This window comes from Penaeus japonicus, unplaced genomic scaffold, assembly GCF_977035675.1.
Source record: "Penaeus japonicus unplaced genomic scaffold, GWHDUDI00000001_assembly GWHDUDI00000037, whole genome shotgun sequence".
Lineage (NCBI taxonomy): Eukaryota > Metazoa > Arthropoda > Malacostraca > Decapoda > Penaeidae > Penaeus > Penaeus japonicus.
In genome coordinates, this window is record NW_028234439.1 from 18,867,062 (window position 1) to 18,882,015 (window position 14,954).

The 14,954-nt window shown below is 44.7% G+C and overlaps 1 protein-coding gene across 1 annotated transcript in view; it reads left to right on the forward strand.

The window, feature by feature from the left end:
• LOC122248912 (uncharacterized) overlaps window positions 1-14,538 on the forward strand; it is a 30,474-nt gene extending 15,936 nt beyond the window's left edge. Inside the window, exon 3 of the mRNA XM_086532494.1 lies at window positions 13,848-14,538. Coding sequence (XP_086388620.1) covers window positions 13,848-14,006 — 159 coding nt within the window. The 3' untranslated portion in view covers window positions 14,007-14,538. The remainder of the gene's footprint in view (window positions 1-13,847) is intronic.
• Window positions 14,539-14,954: the final 416 nt, after the last annotated feature.

The window sequence follows — 14,954 nt, forward strand, 5'->3', positions numbered from 1 at the left end:
TCAGTTCTGATGTCAAAATCATGGATTTAGGTCCTGACAGTTTGTCAATATGGACATATACATGAGTTCTATGCCATGGTGCAGATAGTTTGGTTTCTGAGATATTAAGAGCATCAATGCTCCAGACATTGAAGCTTGAGGATGGTCTGGGCAGTTTTGGCTTTCCATTCTAAGTTGGAGTGCATTAGATTGGAATATCGAGGCCGAGCAAACCTGACTCTGTGACTGATCTCATTTGCCAGAGCTTGGGAGATCTGTGGATTGGGTAGGAGCTGCAAGGTTCTAGTCCCAAGAACGGTGTTAATTTGGGTAACACGACTGTGGATTCTGGGGAGATCTAGTTCTTTTCTCATGACCAGAACTTTGGCAATCATTGGTCAACCGAGTATAATTCTCATAGCCTTGTTCTGCAGAACTTCAAGGGCTTTGAGAGCATTTGGGGGTAACAGACTAACAGACTCTTCTCGTTTTTGAGTAATTATTCTCAGCAGCTTTTTACTAAAGAAAACAAGGTCCCTAGCTAAGTAGGAGTTGCTTCCTAAGTGTTTTAGCTCTCACAGTTGATCATATTATTTTTTTAAGAAGCTTAATCTCAGAGTCTTTGTTTAGATGTCATGGGGTGATTGTCAATTTGTTGACAGTGTGTTTCATTAAAATGGTCGAGATTGATAGGAGCAAAGTCCTCATACCAACAGGCAATCCTTTCAATGAATTGGTCATGATATTTAGTGGCAATATGATATCGTGAACGTGGCTGGGGTGGGTCTCTTTTACATAAAGGTAGGGTTATACTTAATGCCCAGTGATCGTTGATTAAGAATGGGATAACTTCTGTAGTGCTTGGTAAATAATGCTGATTGTACAAGACTACATAATCTAATTTGCCCCCTAGAAAATGAGTCTCTTTTAATGGACATAATAGACGCACAGGGTTACTTGTGTGTTGAAGATAATCATAATATACCTTACCCTCAGAGCCAAGGAGAGGATGGCGAGCATTAAAATCTTCACATAATAACACAGTATCATTATGTACCATATTGTCAGGAGGTTTAGGTTGTTCTTCACTATCATGAGGGTTATATACATTAATAATGATGATAAATTTGCCATCAAGAAATAATCTAACACCGAGATATTCAGCACATGTGTCACGCTTGTCATCGATCACTTTGGATGGTATGGAGTTCTTAATATATATGCCAAACCCTCTTGTAGAGGGATTAGCTATATTAGGTTTGTCATGATAAGTGTATCCCGCAATTTTTGCATAGCGAGCACTAGCTCTGACATCTTGAAGGCAACATACATCAACTTCAGTATGAAGATATTGAGAGAGAGTTGCCTTGCGTTTCTGCAAACTGTTAATGTTCCAAGTAATACATTTCAAAAAATTACTTGGAGCCATAGGTCGTTATTTGATCATTTCCAAGGTCCATTATCGGATACAAATCGACTGGCGGTGTGGGCTGTAGTCGCTCCAGGAGGGTGAACAGCCTTTCCTGGAATTTAGATTGTTGGGCCATTTGTTGTTGCATCATGAACATCATCTGACCCTGCTGGTTAATCAAGTCCCATCTGTTTAATCAGCGTGTGCAGCAGTTTCTTTATTTCGCCGTTGGACTCTTGTTTATCTTGTTGCAACGAGGGCGGTGCTGGGGCTGGAGTTGGAACCGGAGCTAGAGTTGAGGTCGGCACTGGAGTTGGTACTAGGGTTGAGTTTGGTGTTACAGGAGCTGGTGCTCCTGTTGGTGTTGGTGCTGTGGATGGTGCCTGGGATTTATTTATTCATTTCCATAGATTTTTGTTGTTGCTTTTCAAGAATTTCTCCCATTGCTCCAGTGCAAGAATTGTTTCGTTCTTGCAGCGAACGTAGACATTGTCTCGGCCAATTTTTAGTTCTAATGATTCCTTGATTGTATTGTAAGAATCCACTTTGAGAGCCTGACATACCCAGCTACATTAATCTCCGAGAGTTCGGAATCTAATGTCTTTTTCGAAATGGACATAGAGGTGCCAGGGGGGAATAATTTCTACAGAGGTGTTAGGTAACTGCCTCTTTGTTTTGTTTTTTTCCTCACTCTTTCTTCATGCTTGTCGACGCTAGCACACCGCCACCTATGCCTACCTCACAAAGGGCGTCATATCTGCCCTCAGTTTCCATTCCTTGAAAAGAAGTGGACATTGTTCTAGAAGGGGGACGGGGGGGAGGGGGGAGGGGGGGTTGCCAGAGAGCCCGACCTGAGTGTCCTTTAAAAACAAACACGGTTACTCGGCTACCCCGCACAGCCTCATGTCTGTGGGCCCGCGGAGGATTTTCACTGATGTTGCTTCCGCAGTGTGTATTGTATGTCACTTCTAAATGATATGAAAATAACCATAGAGAGAGAGAGGGGGGGAGGGGAGAGGAAAAGAGAGAGAGAAGAGAAAAGGGTTTTCTTTTGTACATTTTATTTTTTGTGGGGAGGGAGGGGTAGGATAGAGAGAGGGGAACGATGTAGAGGAGGGGATGGGAGATAACGACGGAACTGGAGGAGGTCATGATGTGAGGCGTGGATTAAAGATATGAAAGGGAGAATAAATGAGGGTGCGAATAGGGTGGGGGGTGTGGTGTAAGAGAGGGGTGGGAGTGAGCTAGGAGTGGGTATGGGTGGGAGAGGGGGAGGGGAGAGGAAAAGAGAGAGTGGGAGAGAGAGAGAAGAGAAAAGGGTGTGGGAGAGAAGAGAAGAGAAAAAGAGAGAGTGGGAAACAGAGACGAAGAAGAGAGAAAAAAGGAAAGAGAGAGAGATGAGAAAAAAAGTGTAGGAGAGAGAGGAGAAGAAGAGAGAAAGGGGTGTGGGAGAGAAGAGAAGAGAAAAATAGAGAGTGGGAGACAGAGAAGAAGAAGAGAGAGAAAAAAGAAAAAGAGAGAGAAGAAAAAGACGAGAGATATGAGAAAAAGAGTGTAGAAGAGAGAGGAGAAATAGAGAGAACGATAGAGAAGAGAAAAGGGTCTGGGAGAGAAGAGAAGAGAAAAAAAGAGAGTGGGAAACAGAGACGAAGTAGAGAGAGAAAAAAGAAAAGAGAGAGAGAGAAGAAAAAGAAAAGAGAAATGAGAAGAAGAGTAAGAGAGAGAGGAAGATGAGATGAAGAGAGAGAAGAACAAAGGGAAATACATAGCTTAGATAGAAAGAGTATCCAGTTTAGATGCTTTTTTTGCAGTCATGGTGGGTATTCGGTATTGTGGGAGATAGAGAGAGAGATAGAAGAAGAGGAAAGAGAGAAGAAATAAGAGAGAGAAGAAGAAGAAGAAGAGATAGAAAGAGAGAGAAGAAGAAGAAGAGAGAGAAAGAGAGAGAGAGAGAGAGAACAGAATAAACAAACGAGGTCGAAAAAAGCGGCCCAGAGGCAGGCCAAGTGAATACCAAAGCAACGCGTGTACCCCCAGAGTTCGCATTCCAAGTCTGGATACCTGAGCAACAAGACTCTCTCCCTCTCTCTCTCTCTCTCTCTCTCTCTCTCTCTCTCTCTCTCTCTCTCTCTCTCTCTCTCTCTCTCTCTCTCTTTCTCTCTCTCTCTCTCTCTTTCTATTCTTCTTCCTCTTCTTCTTCTTCTTCCTTGTCTTCTTCTTTTCTTCTCTTTCTTATTTTATTCTTTTGTTTTTCTTCTTCATCTCTTTCTTCTTCTTCGCCCTCATTCTATCTCATTCTTTTCTTCTCTCCTTTTCTCTTTACCTGTCTATCCTCTTTCTCTTTTTTTTTATTTCTGAATCTCTCACCCTCATTATATCTCTCCCCTCTATTCGCTCTCTCTCTCTCTCCATATGTGTGTGTGTGTGTGCGCGTGTGTTTATGTGTGTGCGTACGTGTGTGTCCCTCATTCCTTCCTCCTCTCCCTCTCTCTCCATTTCCACCACCACCACCATCACCCTTTCCTCCTCTCCCTCTCATCCTTTCCTCCTCTTCCTCTCATCCTTTCCTCTTCCTCCTCCTCTTCCTCTTCATCCTGGTCTTGCCGTCCTCTCCCCTGCCGCTCCTCCATCCTCTTGCCTCTTTCCTCCTACTTCCTCGCTCCGTCTCCTCCTGCTTCCTCCTCCTCTGTTCCTCCTCCTACCCCTCCTCCTCTTGCGCTTCCTCTTAATCTCTCTTCCGATGCGCTCCTCTTCCCTCCTTCCATACAGCATTCCCCAGTCGCGAAATCAGAAAGCCGAGACTGCATGTTAACTGGTCAGGGTACTTAATGGTTACGGCTGTTGGTTAAGGAGTCTTTTTGAAAACGGTCGTTCATTCGGAGATGGAATTTTTGGTTGTTGGAACTTGGTGGTTGTTTAGGTTGCGTGTAGTTGGGAGGAGAGAGACTTGGCTACCGAGTTCTAGTTCTTAGCTTTTGTGATGCTTTCTTGATTTATTTCGTGTTTTTTTTTTCCTTTTTTTTAGTATTTACCTTTTAGGCTTTGTTTCTACTTTTTTTTTAACTTACTGTCTGATTTACGTTCTCTACTTCCCTTCTTCTATTAAGCCTTCCACTCTTCACTCTTAAAACCCTTTTTCATCCACATTCGATATCATCCACATTCGATTCTCCGTCCCTCCACCCTCCGCTCCACCGCTCTCTACACTTCACCCTGCAGAGCCTCTACACCCTCCACATTCCACCCTCCCCACCTTCCACCTTCCACCCTACTCCCTCCACCTCCCATCCACTCTTGCACATAACACTCACACGAAGAAAAACTATTTACCATTCATTCTACTTCTTCTTATACTTCTCCTTTTCCATTTCTTCCTTTTTCTTCTCCATCTTCGCTTCCTCCTCTTCCTATTCCTTCTTCTTCAGCTTCTCCTTTTCCTTCTCCTTCTTCCTCTCCGTCTCTTTCTTCACCTTCTTCTCTTTCTTTTCCTTTTCCCAATCCTTTTTTTCTCCTTTTTCTTCTTCTACTTCTTCTTCTCCTTCTACCTCTCCCTCTCCCTCTCCTTCTTCTCCTTCTACGTTCCTATACCTCGTCCGCCTCTCCATCTTTCTTCCTTACTCGTCTCATCTCTTTTCTTGTTTCTCCGGGCTTTCGCGCCGCTCTTTTTTGTCTCCCGTCATCCTTCTCACCGCTACTTACTCCTCCTGCTCGCTCTCCTCCTCGCTCTCCTCCTTCTTCTCGGGCGTTCTTCTACAAGACCATAAATGAAGGAAAGAATTGAGCCAGACTGATACAGTTAGACGCTCTCGTCCCCCCTCCCTTCTGGCGACCTCTGGCAATGATCATAACATGGCGCGGTCGACCACACGTTAAGTTGCCGAGGGATCAGTCACCCTTTCGGCCTTCTCTCTCTCTCTCTCTCTAAGCTGTTGTCCATGCCCCCTATTTTTTTGCTGGGTACAGCGCAGCGCCAATGTCAATCCATCTTTTGCCGCTTTCTTCTCTCTTATCTACATTCTTCTAACCGTTTTATCTTCTCTCGCTGGGACTTCGGGTTCTGGGCCAGTCTCCGCTCCTCCCACCTATCACCGCCTGCCCTCTTTCCATTCAGGCTCTCACCTTATTCGCCGCGTTGTTTTTTTTTTTAACGTTTTTGTTTTTCGTGTTTACGGGTTTCGCTGTTCTTTTGTTTTTCGTTTTGTGTTTTGTCGTTTCTTCTTTTATCTCTTGTTTACTTTTCTCTTTTCTTTTTCTTCTAATTCGTTTTTTTTTCTCCTTTGTCATTCGTTCGTTGGTTTTCTCTTTCTCTCTTCGTCATCTCTCGGTTCTTTCAATTTTCGTTTCTTCTCTTCTTTTTTTCTCTCTTATTATTCTTATCCTTTTCTCTTGCCATTTTCTGTTATTTTTCTTTTTCCTTTCGTCTCTCTCTTTCTTTTTTCACACCACCGACTTATCTTTCTGCTTGTCTTGCTCGTTACTCTCTTCCGTTCTACGCTTCTGGCGTTACGCTTCTCTTTCACTTTTTCGATTCTCGCTTCTTGATTATTTGCCAATTTTTTTTTCTCTCTTGTCTTGTCGACAGAGGGGGTTTCGGGGTTTAGCGTTTTCGCGTTTTTTCCTAGGTTTTCTTTTGTGTCAAGGCTGTTTATTCTTCTATATGAATTGTCTTTCGTAAGTCAATTTCCGTGTTTGTTATTGTGGGATTCTTCCTTATAATCTTCTGTTCTCTTCTCTGCTCACTATCTACTGCTATCTTCATCTCTTTCTTTCTCTCTCTGTTGAAGTTGCTCTGCTCTCCTCTCGTCACATTCTCAGTTCGTCGATCGGAATGTCTCCAGCAGGGGATTCTCCGCTACTCTCCGATCTCTGCGGGGGTGCGGGGGGGACGGGGGGGGATCTTCTCGTCGTCTCTCCATGTATCCCGAACGTTCTCTTCTCATCTCGATAGATGGGGGGGGGGGGGGGGGGGGGGGGGGGGGAGCTCTCATCTTTTGGCTCGTGCTCCTTCATTGTCTGGATGTCACACTCGTTCGGTCTCTCTCTCTTAATTCTACTTACTCTTCCTCTGTGGTTTTTGAATGTTGCTCTAATCTATGCTTATCTTATCTATCTATCTATCCTATCTATATCACATTCTTTATACTACACCTCTGATTGAAGTTGCTTACTCTTGAGTATACACGCGCTCATGCGTGTATACCTACATAGTGAGGTGTGTGTGTATGTGTGTGTGTATGTGCGAGAGAGAGAGAGAGAGAGAGAAAGAGAAAGAGAGACACATAGTACGCGATGCGTGTGTGAGAAAGAGAGCGTGTGAGTGTGTGTGTGTGAGTAAGCGAGTGAGTGTGCGAGTAAGTGAGTGTGAGCGAGTGATAGTGTGTGAGGTGGCGTGGCTTGTGCGCGCGTGAGGCATGTGTAAAGAGCGCGAGTGCGAGTGTTATACCGGCGAGAAGCGCCGCGTTCCGGCCGCGCCGGGCAGCCGCCATAACGCACTTTCGGCTATTGCCCTACTATGCGAGTTGACAAGAAAGGGGAAAATCTCCGGGGACGGGCGTGGGAGGCATGCGTCGTATCCCGCAACAGCCCCCATTCGCGAGAGCGATATGTGAAGGCTGCGCTGTCCGCATCCGGTTAAGTGGAGTCTCCTCGGCGTAATAACAGGCTGTCGGCTCACCTGTTCATTGCCGGACTCGAGCTGGAATTATCAAGGTCCGTTAAGAACAGACGTTGATACGCCAGCCACTGGGAGATAGGAAGGGCTTTGGAACGCGTGGTATGGGAGGGAGGGAGGGAGGGAGGGGTGGGGTGGAGGATGGGAGAGAGAGGGGGGTTTGGGAGTGTAGGAGTGGTGGGGGATGGGGGTGAGAGAGAGAGGGATGGGGTGAGGATGGGAGAGGAGTAGGGATGGGAGGAAGGGGAGGGTTGAGGGTGGAGTAGGGTGAGTAGGTAGAGGGAGAAGGGTGGGGTGGAGGGATAGACGAGAGAGGAGGGAGGAGGAGGGGTTGTTGGGAGAGGGGGGGTGGTGGAGAGGGAGGGGGGGGGGGGTGGGGAGGGGTGGGGGGGGGGGGGGGGGTTTGGGGTGGGGGGGGTGGGGTGGGGGTGTGAGAAGGGGGGGGGGGGGGGGGGGGTTTTGGGTTGAGGGGGGGGGGGTGGGGGGGGGGGGAGAAGAGGGTGAGTGGGGGGGGGGGGGGGGGGGTGGGGGGGGAGAGGGGGGGGCGGGGGGGGGGGGGGGAGGGGGGGGGGGGGTGTTTCAGTTTTTTGGGTAGTTTTTTGGGGAGGGGTTTTTTGAGGTGGTGGGTGCTTGAGACCCTTTTTTTAGGGCGTGTGTGGGGTTTATTTTTTTTTGGGTGGTGTGTGTGGGGGGGGTTTTTGTTTGTGGTGTGTGTGTTTTTTTTTTTTTTGGTGTGTGTGTGTGGGGGTGTTTTTTTTTTGAGGTGTGTGTGTGTTTTTTGGGGTAAGTTGGAATGAAGGGAGGAAAGGGTTTAAATGGAGGGATAGAAAGGAGAGGAAGAAATTAGAAGAAGATGAAGAAGAGGAAGAAGAAGAAGTGGAAAAAGTAAGAAGACGAAGAATAAGAAAGAGGAGAGTAAGGGAAAAAGATGAGAAAGAGGAAGAAGAAGAAGGGAAAGGGGGGAAGTAAGAGAAGATGAAGAAGAGGCGAAGAAGAAGGAACGGGGAATGGGAATTTAAAAAGAAGATGAACAGAGAAGAAGAAAAGAAGTGGAGAGGAGGAAGAAGAAGAAGAAGAAAGGGAAGAAGAAAAGAAGAAAGAGGAAGAGTAAGAAGAAGACGAGAAGGGAAAAAAGAGGAAGAAGAAGGAAGTGGGAAGAGGAAGAAGAAGAAGAAGTGGAAGTGGAAGAGTAAGAAGGATGAAAGAAAAAGAGGAAGAGGGAAAAGAAGAGGAGAAAGAGAAAAAGGAAGATCGTGGGAACGGGGAGAAGATGAAGACGAGGAAAAAGGGGAGAGAAGAAGAAGAAAAAGGAAGAGTAAGAGGGAAAATGAAGAAGAGGAGGTAAGAAGAAGATGAAGAAAGAGGAGGAAGAAGAGTGGAGAGAGGAAGGGTAAGAAGAAGAAGAAGAGGAAGAAAAGAGGTGGAGAGAGGAAGAGTAAGAAGAAGCAGAAAGCGGATAGAAGAGGAAGAAGTGAAGGGAAGAATAAGAAGACGAAGAAGAAGAAGAAGAATTAAGAAGTCGAAGAGGAAAAATAAGAAGAAAAAGAAGAAGTGGAAGTGGAAGATAAGAAGAAGAAGAAAGAGGAAGAAGAGGGGAAAAGGGAAAAAGAAAGAGAAAAAGGACGGAAGAAGAAGTGGAAAATAAGAAGAAGTAGAAAGAGGGGAAAGGAAGAGGTGGAGAGAGGAAGAGTAAGAAGAAGAGAAAGAGGCAGAGAGGAGAGAAGAAGAAGATTTAAAGAGGAAGAAGGAAGAAGTGGAAGAAAAAGAAGAAAAAGAGGAAGAAGAAGAGGAGGGGGAAGAAGAAGAGGAAAAAGAAAAAGGAAAAAGAGGAAAAAGAAAAAGAAGATGAAAGGGAGAAGAAGAAATGGAAGAATAAGAAGGAAGAAAGAAGAAGAAGAAGAAGAAGTGTAAGAGTAAGAAGAAAAAAGAGGAAGGGAAAAAGAAGAAGTGGAAGTTTGAAGAAGAAGCAAGAGGAAGAAGAAGAAATGTAAGAGGAGAATAAGAAGAAGAAGAAAGAGGAAGAAGAAGAAGCTGGAAGAGGAGAATAAAAGAAGAAGAAACGAAGAGGAAGAAGCAAGAAGAAGTAGAAGAGGAAGAATAGGAAGAAGAAGGGAAAAAGTGGAAGAGGGAGAAAAAGGAAAAGGAAAAGGAAAAGAGGGGGAGGGGACGGAGATAGAGGGGGGCATGGAAGAGGGCGAAGAGGGGGGGGCAGAGAGGCTGTGGACGAGGAAGGAGGAGGGGGTGGAAAGAGAAAAAAGGAGGAGGAAGAGGAGGAGGAGAAGGAGGAGGAGGTGGTGGTTTGGGGGGAGAAGAAAAAGTGTGGAGGGGCGAGGTGGAAGCTCAACACAACCCAAAAAGGGGAGGGAGAAAGGAAGTAAGAGGGAGTGGGGGGAGGAGACAGGGGTGAGGGGAAGAGGAAGAGGAGGAGAGGAAGGGGATGCGGAAGGGGAGGAGGAAGGGGGGCGGAGAAAGAGAAAGCGAGGAAGAAGCAGAAAGATGGGGTGGGACGGAGGAGGAAGAAGAGAGAGACGAGGAAGCAGGAAGGGTTGGAAAAAAAAAAGAAGTAGGAGAGGAAAAGGAGGAAAAAGGATAAAGCCGGGTTTATAGAACGAAGGGGAAGAGAGACGGGCGAGCAAAGCCCCGAAAGACGAATGAAACAAAGTAACAATACGAACGTGGAACAAATAAAAACTCCAACCCTATTCCCCCTACCCCCTCCTCCCTATTCCCCCTACCCCCACCCTCTATTCCCCCTACCCCCACCTCCTATTCCCCTACCCCCCTCCCCATTCCCCTACCCCTCCCCCTCTCCCCCCCTACCCCCCCCCCCCCACTCCCCCCCACCCCCACCTCCTTATTCCCCCTACCCCCCACCCCCCTATTCCCTCCTACCCCCACCTCCCTATCCCCCCTCCCCCCCCCTCCCTATCCCCCCTACCCCCACCTCCCTATTCCCCCTACCCCCACCTCCCTATTCCCCCTACCCCCACCTCCCTATTCCCCCCTACCCCCACCTCCCTATCCCCCCTACCCCCACCTCCCTATTCCCCCTACCCCCCCCTCCCTATTCCCCCCTACCCCCACCTCCCTATTCCCCCCTACCCCCACCTCCCTATTCCCCCCTACCCCCACCTCCCTATTCCCCCCTACCCCCACCTCCCTATTCCCCCCTACCCCCTCCTCCATATTCCCCCCTACCACCATCTCCCTATTCCCCCCTACCCCCCTATTCCCCCCTCCCTATCCACCCCTTACTCACACCTCCTTACCCACCCCCAACCCACCCCTACCCCACCCTCTACCCACTCCTCCCTATCACCCCTTACCCACCCCTCTTTATCCCCCTACCCACTCCTTACCCACCCCTCCTCACCCACCCCCAACCCACCCTACCCCCCTCCCTTCCCACCTCCTTACCCACCCCTACACCCTCACCCCCCTACCCACCCCTTACCCACCCCTCCCTACCCACCTCCTTACCCACCCCCTACCCACCCTTTACCCAACCTCCCCCCTTCTAACGTTCCACCCATATATGAATAGGCTGCATCACCCCAGCAAGAGCCGAGCAGACTGCAAGGAGGCCGGTCCTTAGGGTTAATATATGGATGCCTTTCTCTTTTTTTATTCTCTCTCTCTCTCTCTCTCTTCTCCTCTCTTCTCTTTGACCCTTTTTTATATTCTCTCTCTCTCCTTCTCTTCGACCCTTTTTTTTTTCTCTCTCTCTCTTCTCCTCTCTCCTCTCCTCGACCCTTTTTTTTTTTTTTTGCTTCGCTTTTTTGTGTTTCTTTCTTTCTTTCTTTCTTTCTGTTTTATCTCTCTTTTTTTTGGTCTAGGTCTTTTCTTTTTTTCTTTTTTTTTTGGGGGGGGTGATATATATATGTATATATATAGATATACCTTATGGGAGAAAGAGAGTGAAAGAGAGAGAGAGAGGAAGGTGAGAGGGGAAGAGAGAGAGACAGAGAGAGGAGTGGGGAAGGAGGCGAAATAAGAGAAAGAGAGAGAGAGAGAGAGAGACGATCAATAAAAAAAAAGACGAAGAAAGAGCGAGAGAGAGAAAAAATAAAGGAAAGTTTGGCGAGATCGTATTTTTTGTCGTTGTTTAGTCTCAAGAGTTATCTAAAGTCGACGATAGATTCTGCCGAGACTGTCCTGCAACCGACCCATATGACCAGAGTGTTACCAGACAGTAAGCTCGGCTTTTATTTCTGTTTTTCGCGCTCTCTCTTTCTCTTTTTCTGTCTCTCACTCTGTCTGTGTCTTTTCTCTCGCTCTGTCTTTCTCTCTTTCTCTTTTTTTTTCTGTCTCTCTCTGTCTTTTCTCTCTCTCTCTCTCTCGCTCTCTCTCTCTGTCTTTTTTTTTCTCTCTGTCTCTTTGACTGTCTCTGTCTCTTTCTCTGTCTTGTCTCTGTCTCTTTCTGTCTCTTCTGTCTTTCTCTCTCTCTCTCTCTCTCTCTCTCTCTCTCTCTCTCTCTCTCTCTCTCTCTCTCTCTCTTTGAATCATGTACCGTCTCTATAGTGATGAAGATTGGTAACAACCATCTCCTCTTTTCCAATCCGTGGGGGAAATCTTCTCGGTTGATTAGGAAAGATTAGTTTTCATCCATTGTTTTTTGTCCTCTCTCCTTCTCTCTCTTTCTTATTCTTTCGATTTAAAAAGTATATGTAAAAGAACGACTTTATACGTCCCTCTCTTACGTATTTTTTTCTATCTTTCTTCTACTCTTTATCTCTTCCTTCCTCTCTTCCCCACATCCGCCACATAACAGAATTTGACTTTAAAAGCAAAATATAAATTCGAGACTCGGCCATAGAGAAAACGGAGAACCAGAACCAGTCTTTGGTCGAGTATGCCACGCTAGGTTTTCATTCACTGTCATATTTCATTAAGTTTCTAAACACACACACGCTAAAAATCGCGTACGCTTATTCAGGAATGCGCGAAGATATAGTCTTTTCAAAAAGTAAACCTCGATAGATTTTGCGATATTGTCGTTGTTCTTTTGTTTTTCTGTTTGTTTTTTTTTTGTGTGTGTTTATTCCGTTTGTTGTTCTTGAGTTTTTTTTATCTTCTGCGTTTCCCGCTCTTCATTTCTTTTACTCTTTTTCTTTTTCTTTTTTTTTCAAATTCTTTGGGGTCGTTGTTGTTTTTCTTCCTCTTCTTCTTCTTCTTCTTCTTCTTCCAGCCCTTTCTGTGGCAAAAACTGGTTTATGAACTTATTTCTACGACCAAGTTAGTTTTTGCTCATGGACGCGGCACAGGAACCTCGCGTCTCAGCTACATAGTATACCAACACTCTCACGTTTATTAGAGGCTTTCTTCTCTATATGATATCCTGTATTTACGCAACTTGTAGTTTGTTTTGTAATTATGCTTTGTTTGTTTGTGGTTAAAGGAGAAAGGAGAGATGGAGTGAGGAGGAGGTACGAAAAATGAGAGACGACGAGTTCTTAGGGAAGTATTCGATTCAAAATGTCGGAAAATTTAGGGAGATTAGCATTTGTTTTTCACTGTTTTTCATGCATTTGGCTCTGTTCCTAGTTCGAAATTTAAGTCTCCGTTAAGAATGTCTGTTACCTACTTATCCTAAATTCCTAAGAACGCAAGAAAAGAGGGAAAAATAATAACTTCACAAAGGTAATATCCTTAGAAATAATACTTTTCCCATAATCATAACAGGTAAAATATTAAAAAAAAAAAAAACATTTTAGCCCAGCGGTCGAGTGCTTCGCAGGGGTTCGCGTACCAAAGAGTAGAATGAAAGAAAATTGATAAAATAGATATGTAGGCATCCGCAAAATACATCCTAAACATGGTATCCGATCCCATATAAGTACTCGTACCCACATACCTCCAATACCCTCCTTAGAACGAAAGAGAGAGAGAGAGAGAGTGTGTTAGTGAGTGTGTGTGTGTGTGTTTTTGTGTGTATGTGTGTGTCTGTGTGTGTGTGTTTGTTAGAGTGTGTGTGTGTTAGTGTGTGTGTGTGTTAGAGTGGGTGTGTGTGCGTGTGTGTGTGTTAGAGTGTGTGTGTGTGTGTGTCTATGAGAGTGAGAGGTAGATAGATAGATAGAGAGAAAGAGAGTGTTAGTGTGTGTGTGTGTCTATGAGAGTAAGAGGTAGATAGATAGAGAGAGAGAGTGTGTGTGTGTGTGTGTGTGTGTGAGTGAGGGGTAGATAGATATAGAGAGAAAGAGATAGAGTGTGTGTGTGTGTGTGTGTTAGAGTGTGTGTCTGTGTGTGTGTGTGTGTTAGAGAGTGTGTGTGTGTGTGTGTGTTAGAGTGTGTGTGTGTATGTCTATGAGAGTGAAAGGTAGATAGATAGAGAGAGAGAGAGAGAGAGAAAGAGAGAATCGAAAGAAATAATGGTACACCATATAACAGCTACACACTATGGAATCATGTGATTAGATTAGTAATAATAATGATGCTAATAATTATTATACTACAGTAACATTAATGACAAAGATAATGGTGATAGTGATAAGATATAACAAAAAAAATAGCTATTATTGTAAGTGATTATTTTGGTCATTATCTTAATCATTATTATGTGTATCTATCTATATATCTAGTATATATATATGTATATATGTATGTATCATCACCATCATCACCATCATATAAAAACATAAGAGTAACAACAAATAACGACCACCCACACCCACGATAACCACCACCAACCAAAACAAACAAACAAACAAAACAAACAAACACCCCCAAAAAATGCAACAGACACCAACAAACCCAAGTTGACCCCCTCCCTCCCCCCCCTTATTGCAGAAACGAGACGTGGATTGGGATATCCTTCTGGAACACTGGGCGGGATCTGAGCCTTGCCTCTCGCCCGCCCGCGCCATGGCTACTCACGCCCGTGCCTCTGACCTCAGCGTGGGCGGCGACCTCCCCCCAATGCCGCCCGTGGGAGGGGATGGGGGATAGAATGCGGAGGGGAAGTGGAGAGGTGAAGGTGATGATAGGAGAGAGAGAGAGAGAGAGAGAGAGAGAGAGAGGGAGGGAGGGAGAGAGAGAGAGAGAGAGAGAAAAGGAAGGAGGTAAATGAGGGAGAGGTAGAAGAAAAGAGAATTAGGATAAGGTGGGTAAAAGTGAAGAAGGAAAAGAGGAAGGAAAAGCATAGAAAATTATAAGAATTAAGAACAATAGACTAATACCATCAAAGAAACTAAGGCAAACGTAATCACTCATATTATTAATCCTATTTTAAAAATCATACGTGATATCATATATATAGGATTTTCTTTAATAAATAAATAAAGTCATAAAAGTTTTTTTTAAGATCATTAAATTACTCATTTAGAAAATAACATGTGGTTTCTCTGTCTTGTCCTCTGGGTCGCATTATTTGGACTTAGTCTATGGTTCTTTTTTCATTTTTTGATGGTGATTATATATCTTTTTTATTTCATCTTTATCATTGTGTTAGTTATTTGTTGTGGATTTTTTGTGTATATATATATATATATATATTTTCTCTCTCTCTTTTTACCCACATGTTTATTTTACTTCGTTTGATTGCACTTTATTTATCTTATATTTCATCGTGTGTTTTATTTTTCTATTTTGTTCTTCATACGCTTTTAATATCTCACTTATCTCTTTATTTTCTCATTGCTGCGTATGTTGCAAATGTTGAGCATATGTTGAATATTGCAATAAATACTTAAGTTGTAGAAATTAGTTTTATTATTCCCGATCCACAAATGATGATGATGATTATGATGATGGTGATGATGATGAAGATGATGATGATGAAGATGTAGATGATGATGAAGATGATTTTGGTGGTGGTGGTGATGATGATGGTGGTGGTGGTGGTTGTGATGATGATGCTGATAATGATAATGAGAGCAGTACTGATATTGATTATAT